This window comes from Macaca thibetana, chromosome 13 (genome assembly GCF_024542745.1).
Source record: "Macaca thibetana thibetana isolate TM-01 chromosome 13, ASM2454274v1, whole genome shotgun sequence".
Lineage (NCBI taxonomy): Eukaryota > Metazoa > Chordata > Mammalia > Primates > Cercopithecidae > Macaca > Macaca thibetana.
The window spans coordinates 81,449,373-81,464,980 of record NC_065590.1 but is presented as its reverse complement, the minus strand read 5'-3'; the positions used below and the strand labels follow the sequence as shown (position 1 = coordinate 81,464,980).

The following is a 15,608-nucleotide window of genomic DNA, read 5'->3' as shown; positions in this document are numbered from 1 at the left end:
GAGAGGCTGAGACACGAGAATCACTTGAACCCAGGAGGCAGAGGTTGTAGTGAACTGAGACTGCGCCACTGCACTCCAGCATGGGCAACAGAGCGAGACTGTCAAAAAAAAAAGAAAGAAATTAGCAAGCTTGTTATGTTAGAAAGAATATGGGCTTGGGAATTCAGTCAGATCTGGGTTCCTATACTGGTTCTGATACAATATGGGCAACACTGGGCAAGAAAATCCAAAGTCTGAACTTTGACTTTCCCCATTATAAAAAAAGGAATAATAACCACAACTGTGAATTGTGGTAGAGAATGAACTGAGAATGTAATGTGAAGCATCTAGGCAGAATGCTCCAAAGAAACAATTATTATACAAATGTTGTGGGGGCTCTCCATTATACAAAAGGAATATTTATCATCTTTACTAGAATTTCAGGTATATAATAATCTATAGAAAAATATACATGTATTATTTTCCTAATTATAATAATATTTCTTTTTCCTGTCTTTTTGTACTTATCTAACAAAACAAACAGCAATAAAAAATTATTAAATGGTATTCACCCCAACTGTGAATTGTGGTAGAGAATGAACTGAGAATGTAATGTGAAGCATCTAGGCAGAATGCTCCAAAGAAACAATTATTATACAAATGTTGTGGGGCCCCTTAAAAGGTCACTAGAAGTCATTTTATTTATTTATTTATTTAATTTTATTTAATTTTATTTTTTGAGACAAAGTCTCACTCTATTGCCCAGGCTGGAGTGCAGTGGCGTGATCTTGGCTCACTGCAACCTCCGCCTCCTGGGTTCAAGCAATTCTCTTGCCTCAGCCTCCCGAGTAGCTGGGACTACAGGCACACGCCGCTACGCCCTGGCTAATTTTTTATATTTTAGTAGAGATGGGGTTCACTGTGTTGCCCAGGCTGGTCACAAACTCCTGAGCTCAGGCAATCTGCCCACCTCGGCCTCCCAAAGTGTTGGGATTACAGGTATGAGCCACCACGCCTGGCCGGAAATCATTTTAATTTCATTCTTTCAAGGTAAGATTATCATCAATAATAAAAAATAAAGTTACTTCTCTGATCTACCTATAGTTATAGTTTTTAAAAAATGTACTGGGTGCAGGTTTCAAAATATTACCTCTTTCTGAAAATAAGCTCTTCAATAACAGAATTCTGTCCCTATGAGTCAAATATTTATATGTGGTCATTTCCTGTTTTTTCTTTTTAAATGACTCCCCAACAAAATATTTACCTTCAAAGTATATACTCCCATTCTACCTGGAACCTTATAGAAGATGCCCTCTTCACCTCTGGAGTTTGTGTGAAGCATTGCATTCAGGCATGCAAGAGGAGAAGTCCCACTGCAAAACAAAGAGGAGATGTGATGAGGGACGCAACGATTAACTTCTGTCTCTGAATATCCTATGTAACACTTACTCAAGATAAAATTAATTAGTCAATACTCCTTTGACTTAAACATGTCTTATAAACTATAAAAAGTTTACCAATATAGAAAGGGGCTGCCAAGGAGAAAATGGATGTAAAAATCATTCCCATGTATCTACAAAATAGTAACTCCTTAATGCTGATCCAGTATCTAACATTTAAGTCAAGAAAAATACAGAAGTATTACAAACATATTTTGTAAACATTCTATTTAGCACAAGCTTTACAAATGTCCAGTGGTAAAATGAGAAAAAAGAACACACACAAACACACACAGATTCAAACAAACAGTATTAATTCCCTTGCATACTGCTGCACCAGATTGAATCTTAGTTGTGAAACTAACACATTGCCATTGTCTCTTGTATTAAAACCTATCATGAGATCACTCAAAAAGGTATTAAGTACGCTTCTGAATATTTATTTTATATGTAGCAACTTGGTTAAATGTTTATTAATTCTATGTATCATCTTTACTAGAATTTCAGGTATATAATAATCTATAGAAAAATATACATGTATTATTTTCTTAATTGTAATCATATTTCATTTTCCTTTTTGTACTTATCTAACAAAACAAACAGCAATAAAAAATTATTAAATGGGTATTCATTTGTCCCTCTGCCTTTTTTTTTTTTTTTTTTTTTTTTGAGACAGGGTCTCACTCTGTTACCCAGGATGGAGGACAGTGGCATGAACGTGGCTCACTGCAGCCTCAAACTCTTGGGCACAAGCATCCTCCCACTTTGGCTTCCCAAAGTAAGTGGATTACAGGCGTGAGGCGCCATGCCTGGCCTGTGCCTTTCTTAAGAGAACAGCACCCATATTTCACCACTGAGCCCAATGTTGGGTTTTTGTTTAAAATAATTAGTCACATATTAAGAAAGAGGAAAGAGAACTATAAATTAGATGCATGCTTTTTGACATACACCAAATGGAATCATATGCATTAAAGAGTTAGTATAGGCCAGGCACAATGGCTCACGCCTGTAATCCCAACACTTTGGGAGGCTGAGGCGGGCGGACCACCTGAGGCCAGGAGTTCAAGACCAGCGTGGCCAACATGGCGAAACCCCATCTCTACTAAAAATACAAAAATTAGCCAGGGGTGGTGGTGCGTGTCTATAATCCCGACTACTTAGGAGGCTGAGGCAGGAGAATCACTTAAACCTGGGAGGCAGAGGTTGCAGTGAGGCAAGATCGCAACACCGCACTCCAGCTTGGGTGACAGGAGACTTGGGTCTCAAAAAAAAAAAAAAGAGTTCAGTATAAAATATCAAATTATAAATTGACTAGCATAAAATTAAATAAAATGTTTATCTCTGATAATCAACCTTTAGTTTTTATATAACAGGAATTACAAAAAGACCAAGAAGTTGGCCCAGACAGCCTGGAGGACAGAGTGAGACTCCATCTAAAAAAAAAAAAAACCAAAACAGTTGGATAATATTTAAATAAGAGTTTCGGAATAAGAGCAGTATTAAAATATAGAACACAAAAGTACAGTAATAGGAAAAATATTGTTAAAAATCAAGTATTAGCATAAGACTAAGAGCTGTAGTATTAGGTTGGTGCAAAACCACAATTAATTTTGCACCAATCAAATATTTTAAAATAGTGCTATAATACTAAAAGATAATGTTTCTACATCTAAGGAAAATAACAAAATCATTAGACAAAATATTATACTTCACATAAGAAAAAAATTAGGTAGCAAGCAAACACAGAGAAAGTTCATATGGAAGCAATGAAATGGAAACAGTGGTCTAGAGTCTCTGGAGATGTGTGGCATCCTTAAATGGTTTTTAAAAATTTCTCATAATACCTGAAGTTTAAGGCAGTTTACCTTCCATTTCCAGCTCTTTTCCCTCTCAGTTATCTGTTGATGCTACTCAATAACCAAAAATAAGCCTACTAGAAGAGGCTGTTGGATTCTTAGTCTATCTAAAGAGTTTGCTGGGGAGAGCTGGGACATGAGTCCACTGTCTTTTGGTACTGTGAAAGTGTCCAGGATCGAAAACTACAGAGAAGGTTTTCATCCCGCCAAAACATTGGTGAACAATAACAAAGGAAAGAAAAGCCTTTTGTAGAAGAAACTGTTGAGCATTTCCAAGCTGATTTCCATAGTCAACGTTTATCTAACTTGGATTTCCATGTTAAAAATATATATAATGTAATTCCAATCAGGATCCCAAAGTTTGTATCAAATAAATATATAAAAATTGCCAAGAAATTTCTAGGAAAAAAAAATGATGGGAGACTTACTTAAAATATATTAACATGTACTCTTAGCAACTATTATTGAAGCAGTATGTTTCTGAGAAAAAAATCATCAAATGAATACCCTCATAGACTGTTGGTGGAAGAAAAGAGAAAATGCAGAAACAGATCATAATTTAAAAGGTACCATTTATGTTTAGTAGAAAAAACATGGGGTCATGCCATAGTCCCCTGTAGTTTGACTACCTGGCATCTGTTCCCTCTTCTTTGGAGATGGTACCTAAAAATTTCCTGTGAAACAAAACTTTTCTCACTTTCAGTCATGTGGTTGAGAGGGACTTAATCCCATGCCCATCCCAAGGGTAAATCCAAATTGGTTTAAATTAATCAGCTTTTACACACACACACACACACACACACACACACACACACACACACACACACACACACACTCTCCACCCCAAAGAACAGATAAGATACATGACTTAGGGCCAAAAATCTACGGAGCTATTTACTTGGGTATGTGGGGGGAAAAAAACCAAACTTGTTCTCCAGGGAATCTTCAGAAAGGGATCCTTTCTCTTCCCTTGTGTGGTGTTAGGAAGCAAGGCCTAAAACATTCACAGTCATTGCGTGAGCACAAAGGAAAAATCTGGAATTAGAATGGAACAACACACAAGACAGACTGAGGAGTGACACAGTACGAATCATAAGGAGAAATCCAACACCAAAAAGGGCAGAACTGAGAAAAGTCAGGAAGCAAATTTGTTTTTGTTTTTGAGACAGAGTCTCGCTCTATCCCCCAGGCTGGAGTGCAATGGTGCAATCTCGGCTCACTGCAACCTTCGTTTCCGGGGTTCAAGAGATTCTCACGCTCAGCCTCCCATGTAGCTGGGATTACAGGTGCCTGCCACCACACGCTGGTAATTTTTGTATTTTTAGTAGACATGGGGTTTCACCATGTTGGCCAGGCTGGTCTCAAACTCCTGACCTCAGGTGATCTGCCCACCTCAGGTGATCTGCCTACCTCAGCCTCCCAGAGTGTTGGAATTACAGGTGTGAGCCACCACGCCTGGACAAAATTTTTAAAGTAGTATTACTTTTGCCTGTATCAAGCCTTTTTTGTTTTGTTTTTTGGAGGGACCGGTTCTTTATTTCAAAAAGACACTTGTGCCAATATCTGGTATCAAGAGTTGCACTATTGATTTGTCTTTCTCCCAACTGGCCCCAAAGAGACCACATCAAAGGAGTATATATTTTAAGCCAAAAAGCTGCAGGATGTACACCTAACAGACCTCATTGAAACCTTACCAGAAAATGGGGATTGGGTAGGGAAAGAAACTTTAAAAGATCAGCAAACTGCCAGCCCACACACTGTACAGGCTGTCACAGCCAGACAGGGTGGCCACGGTGCCACAAACACAAAGAAGCAAAGCTTCAAAATAATAAAAAACTTTAAAAGTTTTGTACATAACCTATTCAAGTTTTCTCCGATACAAACCACATCGAGACAGAACTTTTAGAGAGAGCAGCTTCAAACCCAGAAAAGGATAATGAGATGAGTTTCATAAGGCTAAATCCGTGGCAAAACATCATCTTTCAAGAAGGGAGGATAGCAATTAAGTGGTCACCTCAACATAAGGGGCACGTGATCCATTCTGCAGTCAGTTGAGAGTGGGTAGAGATGGGACAAAAATTTAGTTTCAGAGGTCTTACCAATTTAATTTTCACTTCTAATGAAAAAAAAAAAACAAGGTTGTCCAAAGATATCTTAAAGCTGAAAACCTGAAATGCACATTTTTGTTTTGTTTTTGTTGTTGTTTGGCTAACTCCTCCTGGAATCACCTTTCTGGTTTGGCTGGTACTTTTTATAGAGCAATGAGGTTTCCCATAGTGGATTCTTTCTCTGGGCTCTGCTTGGCTCTCAGTAAGGCAGGACTATACCTTTTCCTTTTCTCTATGGAAAGAGCAATATGCATCAAGCTGAAAAATCACTTTCCAAAAGTGAGAAAGGAATAGATTGCTGCTTCGGAGCTGTGGAATTATTTGGAATGTTTTACAAATGGTTGCCACAAAACAACAAAAAAGGTATTACAAAATGTGAACATCACAACATGCTTTTAAAGGCATTATGCATTGTGCTCACATTCCCTTAAATGTTGTTCCCAAAGGTGTGCAGTCTCTAGCCCAGCTGGAATCTCTGGGAAGAGGCAGACACAGTTTAGCGAAAAAGACACAGGGGAGGTGGGGGCAGCAAAAGGAGAAAGCAGCCTTCCAGTTAAAGATCAGCCCTCAGTTAAAGGTCAGCTTCAGGCAGGCTGGCCTCAGGTGGAATCAGGGTCAGAGGGAGGAGCAGCAGCAGGGTGGGACTGGGGTGCTCTACATCTCATTCAGGTCAAGCAGAGTCTGGTCCAGCATCCTTTGTGTACAGAGTGCTCCTCTTTGGTGCCTTTTCAGTTTACCTTCCAAGTCATCAGTTGTCTTTTCCAGCTTGGCTACCGAACTCTCAGCAAACTCAGCACAGGTCTCTGCCTCCTTGAGTTTATCAGTAAGAATCTTGATCTCTTTCACATATTTGTCTTTTTGAGAGTACTCTTCTTCAGCAGCACTCAGACACTTGAGGTTCTGGTCCATCAGTCTGATGTGCTCATCCATCTCTCGGCAATGGGACTCTACCAACTCAGCTCGTTCCTCTGTGCATTCCAAGTCTCCTTCAATGATCACCAACTTACGAGCCACCTCTTCATACTTCCTACCTGCCTATTCTGCAATATGCTTAGCTTCTTTGAGTTGGATTTCCTGGAGTTCCATCTTTTAAGGTTCAGTTTTCAATAACCTTCATATCTCTCTCACTCTCATCAGTAGCTTTTTCTGCTTCTTCCAGCTTTTGCAGGGCAGTGGCCACGCGCTCCTAAGCACAGTCCAGCTCCTCTTCAACCAGCTGGATCCTATGGTTCAAGGAGGCCTCAGTCTGTTCCCAGGCCCACCTTTCTCCCTCAATTTCTCGCTGGAAGCGCTCAGCTCTCTCCTCTGCATCATCTGCCTGCTGCTGCAGAACCTGGATCTTGTGCTTCACCGCCTCAATAGTGGTGATCCCAGCCATGGTGCCCACCCAGCTACTGCTCACACTCTGGATCCTGCCTCCTCTGCTCAGCGTTGCAGCTGTTTCTCACCATTGTATCAAGTCTTGCCTTGAGCCAGTACTACCTTTGGAATTTTGTTGAGATTTAAGTCACAAAAAGCTGAAAAAGTCCTAAATAAAACAGTTTAATAAAGTGCTAGAATATCTCATACATCTGGGGGGGGTGAGGAGTGCACACAGTATATACAACAAAAACATATTCCAAATGAATTAAAAGCCAAAGGCAAAATATAAAAGATTAAAAGAAAACAGTATAATCCTCTAGGCACGGAGGCTCATGCCTATAATCCAAGCACTTTGGGAGGCTGAGGCAGGTGGATCACTTGAGCCCAGGAATTCAAGACCAGCCTGAGCAACCCGTCTCTACAAAAAAAAAAAAAAAAAAAATCAGCTGTGCATTGTGGCACACGCCTATAGTACCAACCAGCTACTTTGGAGGCTGAGGCGGGAAGATCACCTGAGCCCAGGAAGTTGAGGCTGCAGTGAGCCATGATCACACCATTGTACTCTAGCCTGGGCAACAGAGTGAGATCATGGCTTTAAACACACACACACACACGCATGCACGCGCGCACACACACACACACACACACACACACACACACCCCCCAAAACAGTGTAACTTTGAAGACAGAGAAACCTTTCCACCAAAGAGAAAAACCCAAAAACCACAAAACAAAGAAATATATTGACTGTATAAAAATAAAAATTTCTACTCAGGAAAAAAATAAAAGCGACAAAACTACAGAACATATATGAAGCTAGAATAATTAACTGCAAAACATATGGCGGACAAAAGATTAATAGTCCTAAGAAGATATTCTTTTAGGAAAACAAACAGCTCATTAGAAAAAAATGGAAAAGGGATGTGAAAAAATGATTCATAAACCATAAATGTAAATTACCAATAAAATGTATAATAAGAAGCTCAAACTTAATAGTGGTTATAAAAAGGCAAATTAAATCAAGATCCCATTGGTCAGATGGAAAGAAATAAAATGATTCAAGCCATAGTTAACAGTTTTATACCAATTGTCAATTTCCTGGTTTGATATAATATGTATTTATATTTATTTTATATTTATTTATATATTTTTTGAGATAGAGTCTCACTCTGTCGCCAAGGCTGGAGTACAGTGGTGCGATCTTGGCTCACTGTAACCTCCACCTCCCAGGTTCAAGCGATTCTCCTGCCTCAGCCTCTTGAGTAGCTGGGATTAGAGGCACACACCACTACATCCAGCTAATTTTTGAATTTTTAGTAGATGGGGTTTCACCATGTTGGCTAGGCTAGTCTTGAACTCCTCCTGACCTCAGATGATCCAGCCACCTCAACCTCCCAAAGTGCTAGGATTACAGGTGTCAGCCACCGTGCCCGGCCTGGTATTGTACTATATTTACATAAGGTATTACCATTAAAGGAAACTGGGTGAAGTGTACATGGGACCCTATGTACTATTTTTGCAATTTTCTGTGAGTCTATAATTATCTCAAAAAAAAAAAAAAAAAAAGAAAAAAAAAAAGGCTGGGCGCAGTGGCTGACACCTGTAATCCCATAACTTTGGGAGGTCGAGGCAGGTGGATCACCTGAAGGTCAGGAGTTCAAGACGAGCCTGGCCAACATGGTGAAACCCCATTTCTACTACAAATATAAAAAATTAGTTGGGTATGGTGGCGGGCGCCTGTAATCCCAGCTACTCGGGAGGCTGAGGCAGAAGAATTATTTGAAACTGGGAGGTGGAAGTTGCAGTGAGCCGAGACCGCATCATTGCACTCCAGCCTGGGCAACAAGAGTGAAAGTCTGCAAACAACAACAACAGTAACAAAAAATGGACTGATAAAATCCATTGCTGACAAGGTTATGGGCACATAAGCACTCTTATAGACTGTTGGGAGGACAGAAAACTGCCGCCTTTTCCCACATTACTCAATTCTGCCTTAGGAAAGTAATATGGAAACATCCATTAAAACTAAAAATATTTGGGACCACTGATACCACAATCCCACTTGAATCTGTCCTACGAAACCAAGGCCAAAAGACTTAGGGACAAATGAGAAAGGATTTACTCCATCACTGAAAGCATCAAAGCACTGAAAAATGACCTCAAACTCCATTAAGAGAACGTTGACCATGATAATAAAGTAACCAACAGGATAGAAATCAACAACAGCCATGTTGGCAGCTAAAGGAGTGCTATGTTCCAGGAAGCATTTTGGTTAGTCCTCACAACAATCTATGAGGTGAGTAAAATTATTACACCATTTTTACAAATGAAGAAACTACAGGTTTTCAATAAGCTGTTCAAGATCATATTATCAGTAAATGGTGAAGCCAAGATTCCAGTAACAAGAAGGAAAAGAGAAACAGAACTAGAAAGAGATTACTTTATTTTTTTTTTTTTTTTTATTTTTTTGAGACAGAGTCTTGCTCTGTCGCCCAGGCTGGAGTGCTGTGGCCGGATCTCAGCTCACTGCAACCTCCGCCTCCCGGGTTCACACCATTCTCCTGCCTCAGCCTCCCGAGTAGCTGGGACTACAGGCGCCTGCCACCTCGCCCGGCTAGTTTTTTTTTTGTATTTTTTTAGTAGAGACGGGGTTTCACTGTGCTAGCCAGGATGGTCTCAATCTCCTGACCTCGTGATCCGCCCGTCTCGGCCTGCCAAAGTGCTGGGATTACAGGCTTGAGCCACCGCACCCGGCAAGAGATTACTTTAAAAAGGAACATGTAACCAAGAAAAAAAAATTTTCAATAACCTACCTGGTAAATTAATGGTATTCTGTTCCAATATTAAGTATCTACTCTGTTTAGGGCAGTAAACTAGGATCGGTGGATCCACAGAGGGAAGCTTTCTTAGCTCAGAATCTAATAGAGAAGATAGGCAAGGGAGCAAACAGCCACACCACACTGTGACCAGTGCTATTAATATAAACACAGGTCCACAGTCCCTGATCTAAAACACTAAGGCCAAATGTTTCAGACATAAGAATTTTTTGGATTTTAAAAAGGTAACATGATATGTCATAAATGATATGACACTGCCATGGAGATTAGGGACAGCATCCCATAACCAAACACAATGAAACATATGAATACTCATACTAAGTGGGATAAACAAAGATTATATACAGTCTCATGTCAGTTCAAGAGAACTGTTGTTGTCAAGTGAGTCTGGTGCTAAATGTATGAGGAAACTTAGTTTTTCAACCATTGCGGATATTGTAATTATGGATAAGAGACTGCAAAAGTGTGTACATAAAGTGCTTTAAGTCAGAGAGAAAAAAAATCAATCTAGTCTAGGCTTAGTACTTAGAAAAATAACAACAACAAATAACAACAAAACAGTCATTAAAGTGAAACCTATAAAATGAAAGTAAATGTCACACACATCTGGTGAAAAGATGTGGTAAGAATAAGTACAAACTGTCATAATATTTTCCTTGGCAAATCTGGATATAATTTTCTTTGAAGGAAACAAAGTTTTGAAAAACCTACAAGACATATAGGACACAGTACCATTTAAAACAAAATTTAGACATGATCTCAGGAAAACACAAAAAGTCAAAGAATCCTGGCAGTTTATTTTTACGAATAATAAAGCAATTAGCAGAGAAGCAAAATAGGACACACTATCCATGATGGCTGGAATATATTTTCATGGGGAGGTAGAGCTCCAGAATTCTATAATTAAATAAATATGACTGAATGACCTGAAGAAATAAGACATAGTACTGAGCTCAATAGCAACTTAAAAGTTCAAGTAAATTCAATAGGGTAAGTACTAACACCTGAAGCAGCTATAGTAAGACCCACCTTAAAGATTATGTAACTATCACACAACAAGTCCGCTTCTAATTTTTCCTCTCCATGCTCAAGAAATCGGGGTTGAAAACGTAGGCGTTCTTTCAAGGAAAAGAACTGTGCTATAATTTTATGCAGTAAGCACTTAAGCAAATATACTAATATGTTTTGTACATAAGGCCCAAAGAACTAAAGTGACTTTGATCATAATGCCAATGGCCCTTTTTAGTTCTCTCTGTAATAAAAGCTAGCAGTAGCTAGTAGGGCTAAGAGAACAGAAGTCAATAATTACACTGCTTAGATGAAGCAAATATAGCAATTAATGAAAGCAGTCATCACTGCATGGTAAAAGAGCCAGATTTAATGATTCATACCAATCTGAATACAGACCTGACCGTAGCCTGCGCAAGTCATTTTAAACACCTTTAATTTACTCATCTGCAAAATAGAAGTAATACTGCCTACTGTGTAACTCGATTGTGCAGATCACAGATCATGTACATGTATATGTATGTGTCACAGAGTCAAGATTCAGTAAGTACAGCAGTTACTTTACAAACTTACTATCCTATCCTAGTTAGGCAGTGTTCCACTGTTCTCTATCTCAAGTGATAGTAATCTCACCCTTTCACACAACTGTTCTCCACTCTGAAGCCAGAGTAACCTTTTAAAAATAAATATGATCATACTACCTCCTGTCCAGCTTAAAATTCATCCATGATACCATTATGTTCTTAGGATAAAGTTCAAAATTATCAAAATAATCTGAACCATTCTGGTACACACCCTCTTTGTCAGCCTACTCTACCTTTCTTTTCATTTGGTAATTTAAAATTCTTCTGACTACTTGGCCCGACACTCTGCTTGCAATGATAACCCTCACCTCCTTTTCTCCTAACAACCTCCAATTCAACTTTTCGATTTTAGCCTTAATGTCTCTTGCTAAAAGAAGTCACTTCTATGTTCTATAGAATCCTATACTTCCCTGAAACACATACTTATAACTGCATATACTGCAAGGAAAAAAATCTGACTCAATTGTAAGCCAGCCAGACTCAGTGATGAGTGATTTTAATGTCTCTGAAAAGCAGAATCTTCTCTTCTACAATTGAACCCAGAATATCCAGCTCTAAGGCCTGTGAGCAGTCATCTTGCAATTATGATGGATGAGCCTACTGAGAATGGAACAAAATTGAAGGAAGCAGAACTGAGATACTGATGAAACTGACTGGAGAGCTCGGATAAAGTTTTGCCTGTTTTTTTCACTTGCATTAAATGATGAGTCCTTCATTGTTTAAGCCAGTTTACACTGTGTTTCCTGTCATTTACAACCAGAAGTATCTTAACAGATACAAAGCACCTACATAAAAGCAATCAAATTTACAGAGATATGAAAGAGAAACAGAAGAACAATACAGGAGAATATTCACAGGTAAACCACTCTCTTCTGTAAATGAGAAAAGATTACCCTTATGAATCAATAATGTATATCACATGATAATGTAAGAGGCAAGATGCTATCCAAATCTGTACAGACTAACCCCAAGTACTCAGATACTCAGAAATATCTAAATTTTTCCTAAACCTTGGCTGGGTGCAGTGGCTCACACCTGTAATCCCAGCACTTTGAAAGACCAAGGTGGGCGGATCACAACCCAACAGGCAGAGGTTACAGTGAGCCACTGCACTCCAGCCTGTGCGACAAAGCGAGCCTCCATCTCAAAAAAAAAAAAAAAAAAAAAGTTAGTATTTTCCTAAATCTTAAGCGTCAAGGATAAAGAAAGAATCAAACCAAGTTCCACGCATTAAAAGCCAAAGTAGCAGCTTGAATTAGTGTTTCTATTTCATCATTCACACGACCGTGTGACCTTGCAGTACATTAGAGTAAGTGAAATATATTTCCCTGCCACAATGATGTTGGTCTTCGGCACAAGGCTTGATTTGATCAATGAAATAAGAGACGTGACAGAAGCAGAGCTAAAATATGCTTGTTTGGCTGACTCCTGTGATTGCCATGAGAGCAAGATTCCAGCAGAAGAAGAGAACAATCCACAGCCTACAACAAAGTCTAGCCAACAATAACTAAGTCCCAGTTAACCTAAAGACATGAGGAAGAAAAAAAGTTCTTGTTATAAGTCACTGAAATTTTAAGATTATATAGCAAAATATTGACTGATAAAGCAAGCACAGTATAATGAAGGAAACATTTGCTTTCTTAGCAATACTCACTGCCAAAGACAGTAAACAAAATTCGTGAAAGTATGAATGAAAAATTTTATATCTGGCCTAGATGGCATTCAAACAAAGAAGCAATAGAAAACATTCTTGGCTGGGTGTGGTGGCTCACACCTGTAACCCCAACACTTTGGGAGGCCGAGGTTGGCAGATCACCTGAGGTCAGATGTTTGAGGCCAGCCTGGCCAACATGGTAAAACCCAGTCTCTACTAAAAACACAAAAATTAGCCAAGCATGGTGGTAGGTGCCTGTAATCCCAGCTACTCGGGAGGCTAAGGCAGGAGAATCGCTTGAACCCAGGAGACGGAGGTTACAGTGAGCCAAGATTGCGCCAGGGCACTCCAGCCTGGGTGACAGAGCAAGACTCTGTGTCAAGCAAAACAAAACAAAACAAAACAAAACAAAACATTCTTAAGCCCGCAAGAACTGAGGGAAAAAGATCATCCGTAAGGCCGGGCGCGGTGGCTCAAGCCTGTAATCCCAGCACTTTGGGAGGCCGAGACGGGTGGATCACGAGGTCAGGAGATCGAGACCATCCCGGCTAACACAGTGAAACCCCGTCTCTACTAAAAAATACAAAAAAACTAGCCGGGCGAGGTGGTGGGCGCCTGTAGTCCCAGCTACTCGGGAGGCTGAGGCAGGAGAATGGCCTGAACCCGGGAGGCGGAGCTTGCAGTGAGCTGAGATCCGGCCACTGCACTCCAGCAAGGGGGACAGAGTGAGACTCCGTCTCAAAAAAAAAAAAAAAAAAAAAAAAAAAAAAAAAAAAAAAAAAAAAGATCATCCGTAAATGTAAAAATTCTGACGATGAAATCCAGCCAAAAAGAAATGTACCAAAGTAAACAAGAATTGGACAAAATATTTTCTGAAAAAAAAAGTGGAATACATTTGCAATTAGGTAATACATAAGAAATGTAAATGTTCTGTACTTTTTTCAACTTTCATTTTTAAAATGACAATACACTTTCAGAATTTTTCTATTTTTTTTTTCCTCAACTTCAGAGATCATTTAAGAATTAATACTACCTCACAGTGAGGAAACTAAAGCCTAGCAACTTTCTTGGTTTATTCAATTAAATGCAATAAACAATGGTTATTCCTACTTAAGAGTTTTTCAAGATATTTCTTCAGTGTACATTTTTTTCACTGATTAATTTAATTTGGGTAGGGGGTTATCAGGCATCATTTCTACAGGAAATATTGAAATAAATAGTCCAGAAATATACAAATAAACTATTAAAACAAGGAAACTTCTGAAAGACAATAGAGCTCTTTTTCAAAATCACTTTGTCACAGGGCATGCTATTAAAAACAAAACAAAAACTAGAATAGCAGGTAAGAGGGGAAACTGCATACAGATGGAAATGAAAGACTTCCACTTAAAAAGACACACTGAATAGCAAGGTACTTGTTCACCAAGTACAAGATGATATACTGACGAAGAATGAGAACCCCAGATGCCCACAAATACAAAGGGGATGAAATACATAACATTCAAAGATCAAGAGACAAGCCAAAGATGAAGCTGAGAAAACCAGTGGTTTTAGAAAGAGTGTTTTTAGATCATATCACCACAACTTTTAATCATTTAAATTACATGGTAATGATTTTTAGGGGAAAAATTAGCTCTTCACTTAAAAAACATTAATATAAAAGCATTTTTAGCATTTTGATGGTAACTTGAAAGTTTGCTACATCAGAGTATATTTTCAAATAGAATTTCAAAGGCTTTGCAAACCTGTGATAGAATGGCTCACCTGTTAAAATGTATCTTTCATCTAGAGTATATTTGACAAATGACTTATTATACCTCAAATCCTGTTTAGAAGTCCATGCTGGGCCACATGGTGGCTCACGCCTGTAATCCCAGCACTTTGGGAGGCCGAGATAGGTGGATCACTTGACGTCAGGAGTTCGAGATCAGCCTGACCAACATGGCAAAACCCCGTCGCTACTAAAAACACAAAAAACTTAGTTGGGCATGGTGGCGGGCACCTGTAATCCCAGCTACTCTGGAGTCTGAGGCAGGAGAATTGCTTGAACCTGGGAGGCAGAGGTTGCAGTGAGCCGAGATCATGCCACTGCACTCCAGCCTGGGAGACAGAGTGAGAGCTCATCTCAAAAAAAGAGAAACCCATGCTAAAGACTTCTCTAAATGCTGTTCTTAGAAGGATTAAACTGTTACTTATCCTAAAGCAATAAATGACTATAGTAGAAATAACCCAAAGAATAAGAATCCATGAGTTCATGCTGATAAGATTAAAAGAACAAATCAATGAGTGGGGGAGAATTACTTGCAGTAAAATTTCAACAAAAAAAAATATATACCAAGAATGATAGAATTAGAAAATCACCATATGCGGCAACAGCGACAGTAAGTTTCAAGTAAGATTAGTGGATGCTGTGGTAGACAGACCTAAAACGGCTTCCAGTAATCCCTGCTTCCTGGTACTCATGGCCCTACATAATCCCTTCTCCTGTAGTGTGGGTAGGGCCTGTAATCTGCTTCTAATAATCAAAAAAGAACAAAGGTGATAGGGTCTCACATAAGTGACTATTTCACATATCACTGCAGTGTTCTCGCTTGGTGACTCTTCCTTGCTAGCTTTGAGGAAGCACGTGGCCATGCTGGGAAAGGCCACAGAACTCAGGACAGTCTCTAGCCAACTGCCAGCTAGGAATCTAGACCCTCAATCTGATAACCCACAAGGACTGAATCTTTCCAACAACCACATGAGCTTGGAAGCTGATCATTCCCCAATGAAGTCTTCAGG

The 15,608-nt window shown here is 39.3% G+C and overlaps 1 protein-coding gene and 1 pseudogene across 2 annotated transcripts in view; both read right to left on the bottom strand.

Moving 5' to 3' along the window:
- The window catches only part of ASXL2 (ASXL transcriptional regulator 2), a 158,023-nt gene that overhangs the window by 74,334 nt on the left and 68,081 nt on the right, over positions 1-15,608 (bottom strand). For both annotated transcript variants that reach the window (XM_050753573.1, XM_050753574.1), the window contains exon 3: positions 1,244-1,352. In XM_050753573.1, the coding sequence (XP_050609530.1) occupies positions 1,244-1,352 (109 nt within the window). The remainder of the gene's footprint in view (positions 1-1,243; positions 1,353-15,608) is intronic.
- Positions 5,852-7,631, bottom strand: LOC126933669 (tropomyosin alpha-3 chain-like; annotated as a pseudogene).